This window comes from Sphaeramia orbicularis, chromosome 7 (genome assembly GCF_902148855.1).
Source record: "Sphaeramia orbicularis chromosome 7, fSphaOr1.1, whole genome shotgun sequence".
Lineage (NCBI taxonomy): Eukaryota > Metazoa > Chordata > Actinopteri > Kurtiformes > Apogonidae > Sphaeramia > Sphaeramia orbicularis.
The window spans coordinates 8,332,313-8,354,169 of NC_043963.1; the positions used below are offsets into that span (position 1 = coordinate 8,332,313).

At 34.3% G+C, this 21,857-nt stretch overlaps 1 protein-coding gene across 1 annotated transcript in view; it reads right to left on the minus strand.

Moving 5' to 3' along the window:
* Nucleotides 1–21,857, minus strand: part of LOC115422290 (plexin A3) — a 119,841-nt gene that overhangs the window by 53,334 nt on the left and 44,650 nt on the right. Inside the window, exons 8-12 of the mRNA XM_030138534.1 lie at nucleotides 7,395–7,491; nucleotides 6,258–6,448; nucleotides 6,014–6,162; nucleotides 4,993–5,113; nucleotides 3,976–4,112 (exon numbers count right to left, since the gene is read on the minus strand). Of these exons, the coding sequence (XP_029994394.1) occupies nucleotides 3,976–4,112; nucleotides 4,993–5,113; nucleotides 6,014–6,162; nucleotides 6,258–6,448; nucleotides 7,395–7,491 (695 nt within the window). The remainder of the gene's footprint in view (nucleotides 1–3,975; nucleotides 4,113–4,992; nucleotides 5,114–6,013; nucleotides 6,163–6,257; nucleotides 6,449–7,394; nucleotides 7,492–21,857) is intronic.

Here is a 21,857-nt window from a genome sequence, read left to right on the forward strand (position 1 = left end):
TTTTTTTTCTTTTGAAAATTTTGTTCATTTTAATTATCACCTTGTTTTTTTGGTACTTATTTTGTGTTTTTTTTTTTTTTTTTTTTTTACATTTTATTGCCTATTCTATTATATTTTTCTTCAGTTTTGTTCATTTTGTGGCTTATTCTGCTTATGTCACTCATTTTGTTGATTTATCGTTCATTTTAATGATCACGTTGGCTGTTTTTGTTCATTTTGTAGCTTTTATTCTTTTTTTTTTCCACATTATTCATTATTTTGTAAATTTGTATTTATTTTCCTTTATTTTATTCATTATTTAATATAAAACCATGTGTCTCCATCCACTGTCATTGATCATTTTGTTTATTTTTCTGACATTCTACACTTCCTTTTTTATTTTTATTTTTTTACAACTTTACTTATCATTTGTCCATATCAACAACATTGGTGAACTTGCCCCCCTGTTGTGAGAGGAGTTTCTTTTTCCTTTTTTCTTCTTTTTTTAAAAAAAAATCTGTTCATTTTAATGATCATGTTGGCTGTTTTTGTTCATTTTGTTACTTGTTTTGTTTATTTTTCTACATTTTGTTGCCTATTTTATTAACTTTTTCTTCAGTTTTGTTCAATTTGTGGCTTATTCTACTTATGTCACTTACTTTGTTGATTTATTGTTCATTTTAATGATCACATTGGCTGTTTTTGTTCATTTTGTTCCTTATTTTCTTTCTTCTTTTTTTTTTTTTTACTTGTTTTCCACATTATTATTTGTAAATTTGTATTCATTGCTGTTCATTTTATTCATTATTTAATATAAAACTGTCTGTCTCCATCCACTGTCACTGATCATTTTGTTTATTTTTTTCTACATTCTACCTTTTTTTTTTTTTTTACAAGTTTATTTATCATTTTTCCATATCAACAATATTGACATCACAAAAAAAGTTGTGAACCCCCCCCCCCCCCCCCCATCCAGGCGGCATCCCCACAAATACAGCCACATAAACACACATGTTGTGAGAGGAGTTTCTTGTGAGGTTAAAAAATGCAACTAGATAAATAGACTCAAATCTATTTTTCTTATTCTTTTTCCTAAAGCATGAAGGTCACAAACTTTTTCAGCTCAAGAGCCAAATGATAAATCTGGTGTCTCTCCGGGAGCCAAACTCACAAAAATCCATCATGAATTTCATCATCCACATTTTTTACTGAAGGTTCCTCTGTCAAAACAAAGGTGAATAAATGCACTTTTCTGCCTAAACCACATTTGGGACGAGCCCACTGGTTGGAGGTGGAATGCATGAACGTCAGCTGGAGAAAACAAATAATGTTAACTAAGAACACGCTGACAAAGAAACAAATCATAAACAAATATATGACTGGGTTCATTTTCCACCAAAATACTGGGTCTGAAAGTCCCTTCTTTAAACCATAAAGACCAAAACATCCACTGGTGACCAAAATAATTTACTGATATAAGAAGTTTAATACCTGTTGATTCAATAATCCTTTAAATTCATGTAAATAATTGGTGTAAAATGCAGTTATTCATCTTTTCATGGTCATCAGATATGACCCATTTGGATGTTCAGAGGCTCTGTAGTTACCATGGAAACACCGTCATTTTCTACAATATTGACTCACCAGTAAAACCCATGGAGTTGGATCAATGACAATGGATGGACACACTTGATTTATGTTCAGTTAATGATATATTTGACTGAAAAAGGCACTTTTTCTTCAGTTTTCTCTGTTTTTGTTACAGTAACCCTCAACTTTAATTCGAGCTTTTATGCACACCTACATGATCAGTAAATTAAACATAGAAAAATACCACATTTTCACTTAAGAATGCAAAATATTGAGCACAATTAAAAAAAAAAAAAAAGGTGATAAATTCCTTGAGAAAAGTTAAAAATAGAGAAAAAAAAATCATATGAGAATGGCCAGAAAAGTAGCACTGGCTCTTTATGGGTTAAACAGGATGAATTATTTTGACTTAAATGGTACTTTCTCATGTATAACTTTATTAAAAAAAACAAAAAAACAAAAACATTTACAAACTAGGTGATTTGAGGAAACTTGAGCTAAATTTACAACTTTATCTCAGAGAACATCAGAGTTATTTATTATTAACTTTATAACTTTACTCTAATCATTCTTTTCTCATACATTTGTCATAAAATATACATATAAGTGTTTCTGGTAAAGATGTGAGGTTTTTGCCACAAATTTATGGCTTTAATCTTAGGAAATATCCATATATATGTATATTTTTGTAAATTTGTGAGTTTTTTTCCCTCAAATATCTTTTATTTTAAATACTGCTCTTCAACCACCTGTTTCTTCACCTCAAATCTCAAAGTTTTTCTGGTAAAGATGTGAGGGTTTTGACACTAATTAATGGCTTTTAATTTGAGGGAACATCAACAATTTTTTCTTCTACGTTTATGAGATTTTTCTCAGATATGTTTTATTTTGTATATTTATCATTACCATACACGGCCTTAATATCCAATAATATCCAGTTGTATTTCATAGAAATCTGACATTTTTTGGTTAAATTTCAAAGTTTGTGGTGGCGGCTCTAACGTACACTTAAGTATATATTAACTTAAAATTAACTCCTATCCCTAAAAACATGTTGAACTGTCTTTGCTAACATCTGCACGCTAAAGGAGCTAGCTTAGCTTAGCTTAGCTTAGTGATAACATTGAAAAACACAATATGACCACTTGGGTTTATAGAAGCTGTTTTTACCCTGAAAATGTTGTTTTTCCTGCTGTTCATAATTCACTATCAGAGTGGCTCTAAATACAGAGACAAATGCATATGTGTGGACATTAGAACTTTACTAAAACAACAAACACAATGCTGGACCGGGACTTTCACACAGGACTGTATATTACATTTATGCTTTCTTTTTTAAAGCATGTCTTCTGTAGAGGCCTGAGTAGGACAGAGAGTTCACTGTCAACACTAAGGTTTTGCTTTTATTTTATTTTTGGAAAATCCTATCAAAATATAACAAGTGGTGCCAGGCACAACAAACCCCGCCCCTCGAACGTATTGTAGCTTATTTTGGCATCGATCCAGCTGATGTCATCATATCCATGCATGTGCTGATGTCAGTGTATCAATTGCCTCTATATATGCGCCAAGTTTGAAGTAAATTGAAACAAAATTTATGTTTTTTATAGACATTTGAAATTTCACCCATTACAAGTAAATGTCACAAGAAAACTTTGAACTTCACATCACATCTATTCTGGGTCGCTGGCAATCTGTAAACCAAACTTGATATGAATTCAACCAGTAGTTTTGCTGCTACAGATGTTTGACATTTCACCCAATATAAGTAAATGGGGAAAAAAAAGCTGAAAAAATTCATAAAATATGTGAACTTTGACCAACTTTTCTCAAAACGTAATCACATCTATTCTGGGTCACTGGCAATCTATAAACCCAATTTAGTATGAATTCAACCAATAGTCTTGCTGCTACAAATGTGAAAATTTGCCCATTATAAGTGAAAGGGGGGAAATTTTCTTTCTTTTTTTAAATTCACAAAAAATTTTAACTTTGACCTACTTTCCCCAAAATGTAATCACATCTATTTTGGGTCACTGGCAATCTATATTCCAAATTTGGCATGAATTCAACCAATAGTTTTGCTGCTACAGACATTTGAAATTTCACCAATATAAGAAAACAGGAATTTTATTTATTTATTTATTTTTAAAAATTCATTAAACATTTAAACTTAGATCTACTTTTCCCAAAATGTAATGAGAACTATTCTGGGTCACTGGCAATCTATAAACCCAATTTGGTTCGAATTCAAGCAATAGTTTTGCTGCTAGAATGTTAACAAAGAAACAAACTGAACCAAAACAAAACCCCTTCCGTCCCCTTTGGGGGGAGGGGTAATGATAAGCAATGACATAAAATATGGATGATTGCAGCTATAAGAAAGTATTTATATCTGTTACGTACTTCACGAACAGACATTCCTCTTTGTCGATGTAGACGGTGACGGTGCTGCCAGCGTCCAGGTGTCGACCGGTCACTGTCAGCCTGGTTCCCCCGGAAACGGGACCCTTTTCTGGACGGACACGACTGAAACTCGGGCTCTGGAGGACGATGACAGTTTAATGGTGTTTGGTACCGTTTATAAAGATAAATGACATAAAAAAAAAAAAAAAGAAAATCAGTCCTGATTTAGTGAACAAATGTTTTTTATCCTACTTTTTAAAAAGAAATTTACAACTTCAGTCCCATGAACTTCACAGATGTTTTCATAAAGAGATAAATGAAAAGAAAAGCAACTCATTTGTTTCACTCCTTTATTACATCCTGTTCTGAACAGACTTTTGCATCTGTCAATGTCACCTACTAAACACTTGGTACTTTATTTATTATTAATAAATAAAGCAGTATTCAGCACTGAAAATTGTTTTGTTTTTAATCAGACAACCGTTTTTTATACTCACACATAGTTCTGTTTCTCCCATATTCTATAATTATTCTATGCATATTTATTCTATCTTCTATGGTTTTATATGCATATTTATTCTATTTTCTACATATTATCCTGTATATGTGTGTGTGTGTGTGTGTGTGTGTGTGTATATATATATATATATATATATATATATATGTATATATATATATAGTGTCTGTTTGTATTTCTTGCTGCTGCCTGCTGAGCCAACTGCATCAAAATTTCATTTTTGATGTAGAATTTGAAATGACAAATAAATTCTGTCCAAGGAAGTCTATTATTTTTTGTCATTTTTAGTCACTTTAACAAATTTTTCTATTTCTAATCTTTTTATTTTTCTATTGTATTTGACATATATTGTCTTGTGCTGCTATACATTTGAATTTTCCCCTTGGAGGATCAATAAAATATATCTTATCTTATCTTAAACCATGAAATCAGCTGTTTTTGTCGACCGTCTGCATAATGTTAAAGAAATGAACTGAGAATGCAGATGAACTCAAACGCACCACGAAGGAGTAGGTCTGGGTGGAGAGGGTCCGGTACTCGGCGCTGCAGACGCCGATGCAGAGTTCGACAGGACCGCCGGGCGAATGAGGGAGGAGAGCTTCAGCCATGTCACACACGATCCTGAAGGCAGCACAGATGGGTTGGTCAACACGGTAAATTCAACGGTTATTATATCAAAAAAAGAGAAAACTGAAGAAAAAGCAAAACATATCATTAAGTGAACATAAAATCAATCGTCTACAACCACTGTTATTTGTCCAACTACATGGATTTTACATTTATTTCCACCAGTGTTTCCACATTCATATCCAAACAAGTATTAACCCAGTATTTACCCTTATCCCTTAGGGGTCTGAGCCTATTTTGGCTGTTACTGAGTACTTTTGATTTTGCCTTTATATACTATATAAAGAAATGTTTATTATATCCATGTTTGGCATCTTTTTTTTCAGCACAACTTTATCTATCTCATCTGCCTATTATTTTTTCACTTTAACCTACTATATCAACACAAAAGCCCAAAAAACACACTAAAAATATAAAATCCGATTGGAAAAATGTATGATTTATTGCATAAATAACACAAAGATGCTTAACGAATCTTTTCAAAGAGTTTAAAAGTGAATATTGGTTCCAAATATTAGGTATATAAAATCAAAATAGTAATAAATTATAACTATACCCAAATGTTTGACATATAAGCATATCTTTACATAGATGTTGCATAAAATTTCCTACTTTCCCTACATTTAACCTTTCATGAATGATTTATCACCATTTCTTATAATATTAGCCCCTGTATTTTGGATTTTCTTGATGAAAATCAGGTATTTTCCTAAATTTAATTTAATGATCATGTAGCTGTTCATAAAATCTCAGGGTAAATTCAAAGGTTATTTTATCAAAACAGAGAAAACTGAAGAAAAAGCTAAACATATCAATAGCTGAACATAAAAACAATCATCTTCAACAGCTGTTTTTATATTTACTTCCACATTCACATCCAACTCAGACACTGACCTCTCGGCGCTGATGTACTGAGATGGGACAGGGTTACACCGGACCCCGGCCACCTGAACGTGGGCGATCTCCTTCACCTGCAGACCCAGGTTCTCCCCCTCAATTGTCACACGAGTCCCTCCCTCTCGAGGGCCTGTGAGGGGGTCGATCTGTGGGGGGGGGGGGTTTGAGGGTGGATCAATAATCAATCACAGAACAGACAGAGCTGAACCAGGATCAGTTCTCAGGTGTATTTCTGTTCTACCTTGGTGATTCGTGGGTGGCTGCAGCGCAGGTTGTGTCGACCGTGGTGCATCCAGTTCTGTTCGGGGGAGGGGCAGTGTTGCCGTAGGAGACACTTCCTGGATTCAGTGCACCAACCGCATTCGAAGGTGGGCGGAGCTTTAAGGCACTGACCACAGCTGGAGCGTTGAGCCTCGCATTTGTAGAGCAACGCTGACCGACACAAAGAGAAAGCAACTTATTAACACTTGTTTTAGGAAATATAATAGAAATCACAGATGTTTGTTGTTTGTTTATATTTATTATTGAATACGTGACTGTTTTCTACCTCTTTATTTTAGCTGCTTTTACTTGTATTTGTAGTTTTACAGTGGGTTCTGTACATAATTGAAGTGGCACTTTTAATTTTGTCAAACTTGGCAAAATGATAATAAAGATATTCTATTCTATTCTATTCTATTCTGGTGAAATAAAAAAACAAAAGTATTTTATCTAACATGATCGACATCTAGTGCATAGGATGGACAGATAAATACTTCATTGATCCTGAAGGATATTCAATTATTCAGCTGTTCAGTTACACAGCATCAACTTTTCTAACAATGCATAAAAACATAACAACTCCGTAAAATAAACAATAAAATATGATATATTAAATATAGATCTCAAATATGCATAAAAAAGCATTAATGGTCTACTACATGATTTAACAGAAAACTTACTTAATAATATATACACTATGCGTAAATATATTATCATGCAAAATATCACCAATAAATGACATAAATTACATGTTATTCTGCATTTTATGGTATTTGACTTAGCTTTATGTTATTTTATTATTGCAGCTTTTTTCTATACTGTTTTAATTTTGGTCTCATGTTACAAATCTACATAGATGTTTTTGATCATCACTTTTGTATCTTTCGTGAATTATTTAACAAAATCTTCATTGTTTAATGTGAAATTTTAGGGTAATGTGTTAAATAAAAAAGGAAAAGTTCATCAAAGTGGTGTTTCTTTAATGTTTGAAATAAATCCATCACAGGTTACCACAGTTGACAGTAGAGTTCCTGCGTGTCTGTTAAAAGAGTGGAGGTCTGAGCAGATGTATTGACATTTCTGAGGTTTATGTTGACAGATGTTAAACTGGGTTTACCTTTCATAGACAGAGGCTTGTCGATGAAGAAATCTCCATCCCAAACAATGGAGAAATCCACGGGGAGGTCACCAGCCTCGTCTCCTTCATACCAATACTACAGAGACAAAGAACACACGGTAAAAACTCTGATGGTTTTTAATTGGGCGACAGTAAATTTAATTCTCTGTTAATTATGATCAAACAGTAAGAAGAAAGTTTAATTAATGATCTGGGAAAACGAGGGAGACACTGTGTCCTCTACAGTGAGGATCAAACTATAATAGAAAAGACTAAAGGACAGAAACCAAAAAAAATACATCACCATAATGAGAAAATAATGAGAAAAACAATAAGCACATTGGCAAACAATTAGTCATTATTTCGGTTTGTGTTTATACTGAAACCTCACAAAACCTACACAAGCTGTTACAGATAATGATGGCATTTGTTAACTCCAATAACATTACTTATTAAAATTAAAATTGGTTTTCTTTCATGGGATGATGGAAATGAATAAATTAAGTTGATCTGCATGAGTACATGTACAGCTAAAGCCTGTATAACTACTCAGCTAAGCTCTTATTCCTAAAGCATAAATATTAACTAACATGTTACTCGTCTGCCGTTACTTGTTAGATCACAATATTTAACATCAATAACAATAAAGATCCTTGAGCAAACACATAAACTAATGTTACTACAGCTAAAATTTTCCTACTATTGATAGCTAGTGCAGCTAAAAGCTAATGCTAACTGAGCTAATAAAACTAGTTTTTACAGTTACTCAGCTAAGGTCAGCTGATATGTACTGTGTCAGGTTTTCTGGGTTGCTAATTTTAGATTACATTATAAAAAATTTGAATGATAAATGCACTGTTAAATTATAAATGAATTTAGCTAATATAACCTAACAAGCTACTGCTAATATTACCTCAGTTAATACGCTACTACTCTTACAATCATTTTAGCTAACATAAATAATAATATCGGTACAGTTTAGGTTGGCATTATCTTGCTAATGCTATTTTTTTCTCCTAATAAACTGTTTTTAATATTAATTACTACAGTCTTAGTCTTACTACACCTAATATGCTCCTAGCGAATTCTTGCAGCTAATATAATACAAATTTGGGCAAGTATTTGATATTTATAATATTTATATAATATCTCTATTATAGTATAGTATAGTACAGTATAATTATAGTATATTATAGTATTTATTTTTCTTCTCTTAATATTATAGGTACAAAACTGTTGCTAATATTATTTTGGCTAATAGCATATTACACTTATATTACAAATAGCTAAACTCAGTTTATATCTACATTTCTAAAGTTAGGACTTAAATTAAGGCAGCTAACAAATAATTAACTTCCTGTTATTGATGATGTTGGCTCATATTATACAACCTTAATACTATAGAGATAATTTTTTTCTTATGCTATTACTTGAGCTAAGAAACTGTACTACTATTACTTTAGCTAGTAGCATGTTACACCTATATTACATTAGCTAATTGTGACAGTTATTATTAGCTAACACTAGTCGCTTTTCCATTGACCCTCAAATTGCATAAATATAACTTGTGCATAAAAATTTGCCTAATGGAAAAACGACAATTTTGCCAAAACTCTCTTTTTTTGATGAAAAATTTTCACGCTGGCAAGACGTAGTTTTTTTGGGGGTAGCGAAATTGGTATATCACGCAAAGCTGCAATGGAAAGAACTTTTTCTGCAATTAGAGTCACATGAAATAAAAAAAAAAAAAACAGACGTTGATGGACATTACAACAAGCGAAGAGGAATAGTTTTAAAAGAAACATGTCGCAGTATGTGTGGACACACTACGAAACTGAATCATTTTTTAATTTAGTGCAGGATAGAGGAGTAATATATAAAAATATTGAATATATCTGTAAATCAACATGATATTTATGTTTGTTGCCATGTTTATGGAATGACTTCTCATGTCGTCTCGCAATAATAAATAAACAAATCGCATTTGTGATTTAATGGAAAAATCGACATTATGCACTTCTGTTTTTTTTTTACATTTAGTATATATTGGTAAAGTTTTGCGTAGATGTTCAATGGAAAAGCCATTATTGATGCTATATAGATCGTTTTACTTGGGTTACATGTACAGCTTGTACTTATAAAGTGAATATCACTGAAACTACCTCAGCTAACACATATAACTTGCCTGGTCTTATTAATATTAGCTTATATGTTACAGTTAAAATTACTGCCAGCAAATAAGTCACAAGGTGTTTGTGCATTTATAAAGCTAACAGCGGATGTATCTTATACGTGGCTGCTGCTAGATACAGTTAATATAGGTACAAGTTACATCAAACATATCTAAAGTTAATATTAATACAGTGATTAGTGCTAAAATAGTAGACCATTAGTTATGAAACCTGCTCTTACAGCTAATACTTGTGCTACACTGATGATGAAAAATGGGTTGAAATTAGGCAGATACTCCGAGTACAGTAATATTCTAAGGTTCAAGGTTCTAGGGTTTTTACTCCGCTGATTTCCTGGAATATATGGAGTTTCAAGTGGAATTTTCGTCTTTTCTTATGGTTGTACAGCTCATAAAGAAAGGAGAGCCATTCCATTACGGATAAACTTAGCACAGCTAGTGATTTAAGAAAAAAAAAAAAAAATGATGGAAAAATGGACACAGAGCAGTAGCAGATCAGTGTTGTCATGGCGGCTGCAGGTCTCCATGGTAACGAACAAAAAGCAGCCGGAGAAACAACATAATGGATTTAGGGGCTGATGGGAACCTGATCCACCTGCCTGCCTCTCATCGTAGATAAACAGTGGGGTGTTAATGGAACTAAAATAAGTCTATGTGTGTGCGTGTGTGTGTGTGTGTGTGTGTGTGTGTGTGTAGTCTCTGTAAAATTAACAGTACAACTCTGGAAAAGATGGTGAGGCTGTGTCCTGAATATGTCAGATTATCTGATCACGCAGAGGGAGACAGAAGTTGAGTTTTCTGAAAGATTGAAAATCAATGTGTCTTAATGACTCTGGTCTGCTGCTCATTTCATTAACTTACAGCTCACACACACACACACACACACACACACACACACACACACACACACACTGAAGGATTAATTAAGAGGTGGAGGCTGTATAACCTTACTTCAGCAAAAATATCTACAGTAAAAATCTACAGTACCACACACACAGACACACACGCGCGCACACAAACACACAAAATTAACAAATTTCATTAAGTCACGGCAGTTTCAGTTCAATATTCCTTCATCAGCAAAAACTGCTTCACCACATCACATCACAGTTTTAATGTTTTATACCTCACACACACACACACACACACACACGGAGGACTATAATTAATAAAGCGTTGATATTAAAATGATCTTTTCTGCAGAGCCGCAAGAACGACCACATTATTCATAACACTGTACAAGTGTGTGAGCGAGTGTGTGTGTGTGTGTGTGTGATGACCACACAGCTGAAATATGTTGAATACCAAGACCAATTGAGAGCTAGAGAGATGTGTGTGCGTGTGTGTCTAATGCCCTGATTTTCCATTAAAAGCAGCCAGCTGAGCCCAACGGAGCGGCATCATAACTCAGGCAGCTGAACACACACCGACACACACACGCACGCAATAGGAAAATGAAAGGAGTCGCTGCTGTTGAACGCTCACCGCCACACTGACACCACAGATCACAATCAGAGCTCCTGGTGGTGAACGCCGCTCTTATCGCAGTGACAGAACACTTCAGAACGCAGCTCGGTGGAACCTCCAACTGACGCCTGACACCGTTACCGATCGCAAACACAGCTGGTCCTCCTGTTGATCCTCACACACACACACTCACACTCACACACTCGCTCCCACAAGTGGATGCGACGACTGGAGCTGAAACCATTAATCGACCCGAATCGACGAAAAAAAAGTTTTCGGTTGCACTTTTCTAGAGCAGCTATTGATTGTTTTTGTAATCAAATATATTTTCTTCAGTTTGATTCGATTTAATGATTATTTGAACGGGTAAAAATGTGAAAAAGACACGTTTGAAAATGACAAACTTTTCTTCAATCAAACCGTCAATTACTCCTTTAACCCATAACGACCCAGGGCTGCTTTTGTGGCTCTTCCTAAATGAATTGGACTCTATTTTGAACCTTTCTTAAGTGATTTATCTCCATTTACTCTTATATTATGCTCTGTATTTCACATTTCTAACTGAAAATCACGTATTTTCCTATATTTAATGTACTGATTATGTCGATGTTCGTTAAAACTCCGATTACAGTTGAAGATTGTTATATCCAAAACAGAGAGAACTGAAGAAAAACATTGTTATCTGCAAAATATTTCATTAACTGAACAAAAAACAAGTGTGTCCATCCACTGTCATTGATCCAACTCCATGGGTTTTACTGGTGAATCAATGATGTAGAAGATGACGGTGTTTCCACGTTCATTTTCTCTCTATTTAACCTTCCTTTAGTGATATATCACCATTTATTATAATGTTATCCTCTGTATTTTATGTATTTTCAGTGAAAATCAGGTATTTTCCTGTATTTAATTTATTGATTATGTCAGGGGTGTCAAACTCATTTAGTTCAGTTCCACATTCAGCCCAATTTGATCTCAAGTGGGCCGCACCAGTAAAATAATCACAGTAAAAAAAGTAAAATTCTATTATGATTAGGTTTATGTCTACAAAGTTTCCTTAAAAATCTGAATAACATGAACAACTCGAATTGTCTTAAGAAAAACAAGTGCAATTTTAACAATATTATCCCTCAGTTTATCAGTTTATCATTTACATATGTGCATTACAATCACACAAAACATTTAGTAACAGGCAGAATATTGGTCAAATTGCATTTACTTTTAAGACATTTCCGTTTGTTCATATTTGTTCAGGTTAGTCACATTTTTTGTAAACGTATACTTTGGTAATGTAAACATTTTCATGTAATTTTACTTTTTTTACACCAAAAAACAAAGAGAAAATTCGGGGTTGTCATTATTTATAGGTTATTATGATAATATTTTACTGCTCTGACCCACTTGAAATCTAATTGGACTGTATGTGTCTGTATGTGGAACCTGAATTAAAATGATTTTGACACCAATGATTGTTAATATCTTCAGTGTAATTTTTGCAATTTTTCACAAATTCATCCCGCAGGCCGGATTGGACCCTTTGGCGGGCCGGCTTTAGCCACCGGGCCGCATGCTTGACACATGTGGATTATGTGGATGTTTATAAAAGCTCAGATTGAAGTTAAGGGTCATTATATCAGAAACACAGAAAACTGAAGAAAAAGGGACTTTTTCAGCAAAATATATCAATAACTGATTATAAAAACTACCACTACATACATACAACTACTATCATTTATCAAATTCCATGGGTTTTACTGGTGAATCAATACTGTAGAAGATGACGGTGTTTCCATGGTAACTACAGAGCCTCTGAATGACCAAATGGGTCATATCTGATGACCATGACAAGATGAAAAACTGTATTTTACACCAATTATTTACATGTATTGGTAGGATTAGTGGATTAACAAGTATTAAACAGTTTAGATCAGTAGATACTTTTGGTCGCCAGTGGATGTTTGGGTCTTTATGGGTTAAACTTATAAGCTTTTACCCAAACATCAAAAATATTTGGCTTTATTTTTTCAATTGTATTTTAGTTAGTGTATTTTAAGTTGTTTGTAAGTTGAATCCAAATTTGTTGAAGACTGCATTGCATATATTTTCATACTTTTTTTTTTTTTTTTAATATTTATTTTTTATTTTTATGCTTTTTGTGGTTTTATTTTCAGCTGGTTCTTGAATAAAGTACAAGTTGTCATTTTTTCAACATATTTTTCCTATTTTTTTCTGCCTATTCCAATAATCTTTTAAGTGAATCAAAGTAAATAAACAATAGATTAATCGATTACAGAAATAATCGATAGCTGCAGCTTTAGTGATGATCCTAAACGCACACCCTTACACCTATAATAGTTTAACAATTGATGCTTCAATAGCAGAGAGCTGAAGGCTGTAAAAGCTAAACTGTGGGTCGTCCAAGTTCACGCAAGTCAAGTTTATTCAAGTTAATGCAAACGCCAAACAAGGCTTCAGTGTTTTATGGCTCTGGCAACCGGTCAAGTTTACATCTGTGTCCATCCAAGCTATTTATGGCGACACTAAAGTTATCACTATGTTCCCACTGAATCATCTGCAATTAGAAACAGGCCATCTTATATTTTCACAGATGAATATGTTTCTGCAGAACATTATGATGTCACTGACATGTAATCACTTCATCATTTTATGTGTGAAATTCTGTCATAAACATGAGTGTATAAATTCTTGATACTCATCCAAAAATGTGTTTTATGAGGATCAGTTAATTCTCCAGTCCATGTGAATATCGATGCCAAATTTTAACAAATTCCCTGAGGGCCTTCCAGCGATATTATATTTATATGAAATGTCATGGCTGTTATCTGCATGATGGAGTAAAAACAGGATATTGTGATGCTAGCAGCGGTAGCATTAGAGCTACACTATGTGGACAAAAGTATGTGGACACGTTGAATTCAGGTGTTTCTTTTCTAACAGGGGTCTGGGATACAAAACAATAATGATAAATGACATAATATAGTTTTATATTGGGATAAATATCATTGGTTAGTTTGGTTTAAATTGTTATCTTTGATTCCAAAATGCCTCAGAGATGGTTTTTAATTAATTTCTCTCAACATTTTTTTTTTAACCCATGACTATGATTTTAACCCATAAAGACCCAAACATCCACTGCTGACCAAAAGCATTTAGTAATCTAAACTGTTCATCTACTAATCCTATCAATACACGTAAATAATTGCTGTAAAGTGCAGTTTTATCATCAGATATGACCTATTTGGATGTTCCTAGGCTCCGTAGTTACCATGGAAACACTGTCATCTTCTACAATATTGATTCACCAGTAAAATCCACAGAGTTGGATCAATGACAGCAGATGGACACACTTGGTTTATGATCAGTTGATGATATATTTTACTGAAAAAGTCATATTTTCTTCAGTTTTTTTACTGTTATGATACAATAATCTTTGACTTTACTCTGAGCTTTTATGAACATCTACATGATCGAAGAATTAAATACAGGAAAATAGATGATTTTCACAGGCAAAAATGTAAAATTCAGAGGAGAATAGTATAATAAATGGTGATAAATCACTTAGGAGAGGTTAAAAAGAGGAAAAAATTTATTTGGGAACTGACACTGGGTCACACTGTCACACTGGGTCCTTATGGGTTAAATGTTCTTCCTCTAAATTTCTAAAATATTTTTCATGCTCTGACTGTAAATAATAATTTTCTACCACAACTAACCATCTACTTTCTTCACATCTCACCGAGGAAGAAAAATCTCCCATTAAACTTTAAGAAAATATTGATGTTTTTGTCTCAAATCATCATGAACAGGACATCTTGGAGCTGTAGACATGATATGTCCCAATATTTTTGTCCATATAATTTATAAACATCAATTGATATCAATTTAACCTAAATTTTCTTCCTCAGTAAGATGTGATGAAAGTAGATGGCTAGTTGTGGTAGAAAATTATTATTTACAGTCAGAGCATGAGAAATATATTAGAAATTCAAAAGTAGAACATTTAAAATCATAGTCATGGAATAAAAAAAACTACCAATAATGAGAGAAATTAAGTAAAAACCATCTCTGAGGCATTTTGGAAGCAAATATAAGAATTTAAACCAAACTAACCAATGCAATGATATTTATCCCAATATAAAACTATATTATGTCATTTATCATTATTGTTTTGAATCCTAGACCCCTGTTAGAAATGAAACACCTGAATTCACCGTGTCCACATACTTTTGTCCACATAGTGAATGTATGTAATGTTAATTCCCTGTTGAAACTACGAGTCTCCTTTTTCTTCTTCTATTCCAAAACATGTCTGAGGGGCTAAACATACCAGAACACTCATGTGTCAGAAGTGGTGGGATATGTATATTTTCAGGGTCTTGGGTGTGTCAAAAAATTTCTGAAATTAAAGCCTTTGCATGAAACTAAATTTTTCAAGTCCACACGCAGAGAAATACCGCTCAGAGCCGTACCCTTAAACCAACAGGAAGTGCACGGTTTCACCACATTCAGCCTGTACTTGGCATTTTCAGACCCTTTATTTCAGACCATGTCAAACTCCATTTAGTTCAGGTTCCACATTCAGCCCAATTTGATCTCCAGTGGGTCAGACCAGTAAAATAATAACATAATAATCTATAAATAATGAAATAAAAAATAAAAATAATGAAAATAATGGAATAAAAAAACTATCAATGCTCTCATTTGTCTGTTCTTTTTTTTGGGGTGGGGGTGGGGGTGTCTCTTTTGTTTGTCTTTGTATTTTTTTGGGGGGGTTACTGTTACAATTCTACATAAAACTCAATAAAAAATTTAAACAAAAACTATCAATATTGAGAGAAATTAAGTAAAAACCATCTCTGAGGCATCTTGGAAGCAAAGATAAGAATTTAAACCAAACTAACCAATGCAATGATATTTATCCCAATATAAATTTATATTATGGCAATTACTATCATTGTTTAGTATCCCAGACCCCTGTTAGAAAAGAAACACCTGAATTCAACGTGTCCCAATACTTTTGTCCACTTAGTGTAAGTGATGCCAGGCTGTATCTGAGAAGTTCGATGCATGTAGTTTTTATTTGGTCATATAACTGTCTGAAAACACTTCATAGCTAAATGTTATTATCGACAGTTTAACAGCATGCTAACATTTGCTAATAATCAGTAGGTCTAAACACAAAGTCTGCAGCAGAGGATGATGGGAGTATCATTAGTTTTGCAGTTATTTAGCTCAGGGCAATGAGTGCAGCGTGAGACCGAAGCCAGTGCAGAAGTAACAAATTGTAATACCATAAATTGTAAATTGTAATACTGCTGACATCGACCAGATGCTGCTCCAAAAAACCCTGGCTCCCTGGAGTTACAATATTTTCCAGGAGTCATTTTGGTCTCATTAAAACTGATCATTATTTTTGTCAGTATCATTACTATGATGATGCAAGTATACGTGTAGATATGTATGCATATTTAAATTCATATGCATATATGTTTCATTATTTAACAGATAACTGAGTATTTACTAATTGATAGAAAGCAGCTGAATTAATTTAGGACTATGGAATATATGATTATGAAATGAGGGTGGAAGTAAATAAGTTCTACTTCTTTCCACTCCTTTTCGTGCACATACAAATCAATCCAGATGTTCATACTACGATTATCTATGCAAGTCACGGAAAAAATTAATAGACCAGTGTTTTTCAACCTTGGGGTCAAGACCTTACATGGGGTCGCCTGAAATTTTTAGAAATTGATAAAAAAAGAAAACAAATAAAAACTTACTAATAAAAAATATATGTTGAGTTGACAGAGACAATCCCAATACATAAAGGACATGACAAACTGTGACACTGAAACTGAAGCACTGTGGTTCTGTTTATGTGTCAAATGTTCATTGTGGTCGGTTTCAGATGCTGCAGCTCTTTCATAATTCATAGTTTGAATTCTTGTTTGTTCAGTATTAATTGTCAGCCTTGTAAATCACAGCTGGACTGACTGTACATATCCTGACCAAAGAAAATCAAATTCTACCTTTGTGCAGTAATCTACACCTGGCTTTACTGCCTCCGTCCATAATAATAATAATAATAATGATAATAATAATAATAATAATAATAATAATGGATTGGATTTTATATAGCGCTTTTCTAGACACCCAAAGCGCTTTACATTATTGATCCATTATTCATTCACTCTCACATTCTCCCTCCGGTGGTGGTAAACTACATATGTAGCCACAGTTGCCCTGGGGCAGACTGACAGAAGCGTGGCTGCCAATTCGCGCCTACGGCCCCTCCGACCACCACCAAACATTCATACGCATTCATACACCAGTGTGAGTGGCACTGGAGGCAAGGAGGGTGAAGTGTCTTGCCCAGGGACACAACGGACTGACTAGGACAGAGCAGGATTCCAACCGCCAACCCTTCGGTTATTGGACGACCCACTCTACCACCTGAGCCATAATATACATTATGTAGACTAAATGTCCTCTAAAATTAACGTTTATTTGCAGCATAGTATAGCAAACTATTACATGACCAAAAACAAATTAATTTTAGCAATAAATAAATAAATAAATCTCTGTTTTGAATGTCTGGGGTCGCCAGAAATTTGTGACGTTAAAATGGGGTCACGAGACAAAACAGGTTGGAAACCACTGCATTAGACCATCAAAAGTCATCAAAAACAATGGTTTTGCAATCAAGTACTAACTCCTGTGTGTATCATGTGACTAAAACCGACAGAAAAGAAAACATGGAATGCATAAAAGCACTGTTTTTGTCTGTAAAATGCCAAGAAAACCATGGAAAATGGATAGATATCAGCTCTGAAATTAAACTCTTATGAGATATTTTTGTTATCATTACATTTATCCAAACAAATGTACCTTTAGTTGTACCAGGTATTAAAATGAACAAGAAACTGAAGAAAATGAACTTTTCATGCACATTATGAATGAAATCATGTTTTAAAGGCAATAAAAGGTCAATATTTTTGAATCTGTCATAATTTTGGCCATAACTGTATGTGCATGTAAATATATTATTAGTATTTTCACATGTAAATATTCATTGTTTTCTTCTTTGTTTCTTTCTTGTCTTTTTTTTCCTACTTTTACAAGCTAAAAGTACATTTCTGATCAATCAATCAATCAATCAATCAATCAATCAAGCTGCATTAATATATTTTAGAGCAAACACAAGGCTTTCATTTCTGCAGTGAGGGGCTTTGATTGACAGCTGTCAGTTTGAATTTGGTAACCATGGCGGCACCTTTCAGTCTCAGTTGCAACAATGAAGCGTTTTCTATTTTCTCCGGCTCTGATTGGCTTCCCCTCCACGGTAACAGCAGCTGATTGGCTAGAAATGAAGTGTCAATGATCAGAAGATAATCAGTACGTTATCTCTGAGAGGCCTGGCTGTGTGTGTGTGTGTGTGTGTGTGTGTGTGTGTGTGTGTGTGTGTGTGTGTGTGATACTAAGGAGGTACAGTAAAAACCCGAAATGGAAACACAGAGCAGAGGAGCAGCTTCGGTCTGCTTTTCCAAACCATCAAGAGCAGTTTCAACATAGAAAGGCAGCATGAAACTCCAGCGCTGTCCTCACAGTCTGTCTTTAATGTTTCCTTTTTAGTATCTATTGGCTTTGTGGGACCTGCTGAGTGCTGTGATGTAATTGTATGAGCTGTGTAATGTGTCACTTGGCTTGTTATTGCGTGTAATTCACTGGGAAATATTTTCCCCACTGGGACAATGAAGTCGTGTCGATCTTAATTCCTTTTCCTTTCCCTCCGCGTTGTTTTTTTTCTCCTTGTCAATAACTCTTTTCCTATTTCTGCCAGCTTTTCTTTCAGTTCCTCTCCTGCTGGGGCTTAATGTCGCGGTGCTGGTGGACACTGTTGGAGCGGGCGTCTGGATCTGTCGTCCCCATGGAAACCCCTGTCCGGTCGCTAGGCCTGTCGCCATGGGGTCAGAGGTGCTTGGCAACAGCAGCATTAGTGACAGTGTGTATGTGCGGCTGTTTAAAAAGCTGTTACTGTCTCATTTCTCTTCTCTCCATCTCTGTCCTGTTTTCCATCAAGGCTCCGGGGCTGGTTTTCAGCCTAATGTAGAAACACTTCTTCACATCTCAGACGCCAAAGAAGACGGTTCCAGATTGGCACCCATACCTTGTACCCACTTTGCGCCAAATAAAACCTGGTGCTAGTTCTGGGCTGGTGCTAGCGCCGGTTCGGGTCACCACCTTAAAAACCGCGTTCCTTTTCCTTGGGTGTCCGCTAATGCCAGCTTCAACAACCAACTGCTGCTTCGATTTCATCAAAGAATGTCGACGCTAAGTGTTAAAACGAGTGGTTTTTGGATGATGGCGTTCATCCAGCATGGCGGAGGTGTAGATCTGTTTCTAAGGTTCTGATGTTATGATGAAAAAACCAAAGAAATTAGAGGAAAGAGATGAAAATATCCACTGCGTGCAGAATAATATGGCAGAAAAGAAGCCCTATTGCTGAATTGTTTGCTTTTACAACCATACTCAAGATGTGTTTTACTATTTCTTTCGTATTTCCAATTGATGGAAAACAAAACTAGTTCTGTTTTTTGAATTTTGATAGCAAGGTTAGTTGTTCTCCGTTCCATTTAACCTATTTTCGCAACTGTTTCAAGTCAGGTTGATGCAGTAGGTTGGGATGTTATTTGAATGAAGTTTATGTTTAGGATATTTAAGAAAAAAAAAAAAAAATCCACTTATATCCAAGCAACTGGTTTGAGGAAACAGCTTCTCTTTAATTTTGACAAAGTTAAATAAAAGCTTCTCCCACTGCAAAAAAAAAAAAAAAAATTCAATCTCCATTTTGACAAATCAATTTCAACAGCTCTTTCTACTTACAGTCACGGCCAAAGGTTCTTGGACTATGTTTTTTTTTTGTCAATAAAAGACTGTGAAACCTTCTCTAATCTACTTCAGAAACTAATGGAAATTAAAAAAAAAAACAAACATAGGCTGCAAATTTTGTGAAAACACAACTTGTGTTATTTCCAAGACTTTTGGCTGCGTATTCATTTGAAGTTTGGTAGGTGGCCAGTTCCAGTACAGTTGCTGCCAATGTCATTTCTGTGCTCATGTATACTGTGTATTTGGCTAAAAATCATATGCATAAGGATAGTTACTTCTTACTAAAGCTTAAAAGTTAACACGTCTTATTATCTCTGTAGGGAAATTTAATCTCTGCATTTTACCCCTTCCTAATACACACACAGTACCTAGCATTAGCATTAGCCTTTAGCATTAGCACACACTGATCAGGGGGACCGACAGCAAAATTAACCTACACGTTATATTTATTATATTATGTATAAAAAGCTAAATTTCTCAGTTAATTCAAGACAGATTGCACAAGAAATTGTGAAGTTAGTACAGATGCTGCATGCATTCAGCGACTATGAACAGTATAATGTATATAGATTAGAAATACATGTGTTGACTGTTTTGGTACAAATAAGACATTTAGAATACTGACAGTGGTCTTTGGATAATATAAGGCTTATCAAGTAAAACGACGGACTTTGACAAAAAAAAAAAAAAAAAAGTCCAATCCATCCCTACGTCTAATGAGAATCAGTAGTGGAAGATGTACTCAATTTTTTTTTTTTTTTAATTTTTATAAAAAATAGAAGTAATAATGTTCTAAAATAATAAATAAAGTCTTGCATTCAAGGCAGAGAAGCGTATTTTATACAAAATATCTATTTTGGAATCATTCACCACATTATTACAGATGCATTATTGAGCTAAATCCTATTTGTACATTTTATGAATAGAAAATTATCATTATATGCAATTAATTACAATAAAAAGTACAACACGGAAATACAAAAGTGTAAAAAAAAGTTGCAGCTACTGATTTTTAAGTAAATAAATGAATGAAATGCAATGAAAAAATATACAGAATGAATAGTTTTGATATAGAATTCTGAATGATATTAAACTAAATATCCCATGCAATACAATAGAAAAATACACATTTCTGATACTTAATTGGATCATGAACCGCACCTCTAAAAATTATGTTACTGTCAAATTAATAGAAAAATAAAACTGGAGATGCATTAAAATGTAAAATGACCAGCTTTAAAAATGTCTGCCTCAACTGCTACTTAAAAGAAAGATAAACACTTTAATTTTCCCTCTTTTTCCATAGTTTTGGTGTGTGTTTGGAGTTGGTACTTCTGGTCTCTGCAGTTTGAAGGATGGGTGGAAAGAAAATGAAAAGAGAAGCCTTCGGGGAAAAGATGGAGCGATAGATGGAGGTAAATTAAAAAAAGGAGGAGGGAGTGATGAGGAAGAAGAGATCGTTTACCATCCGCCGTCTGTTTACATCAGCCTTTCATCAATCAGATCTCTGCCTCCACATGTGAACTTTATCACTCGGCGCTGACCGAAAACGCCGCACATCAGACCGGAAATCTAACGTAAATGCAACACAACATCACTTCCTGTCCCGTCTCCATCCAACAGTACGGACGAACCATCTCCAATTACTGTTTATATTCAGACAAACTGGCTCCGATGCAGAACCTTGGAATTCACAGTATTTATAGCATCTAATGTAAACCACAAAGTCAATAGGATCGAAACACTATCCTTACATTATAACGCGTTCATACAGTTCAGTCTGTTATACGCAGCTATGGCCAACCATGCCTTATAGTGACCTTGACCTTTGGGAATCACAAGTTGCTTTTCCTTTGGAAATATGCACAAAACTTTACTAAATATAAAAAAAA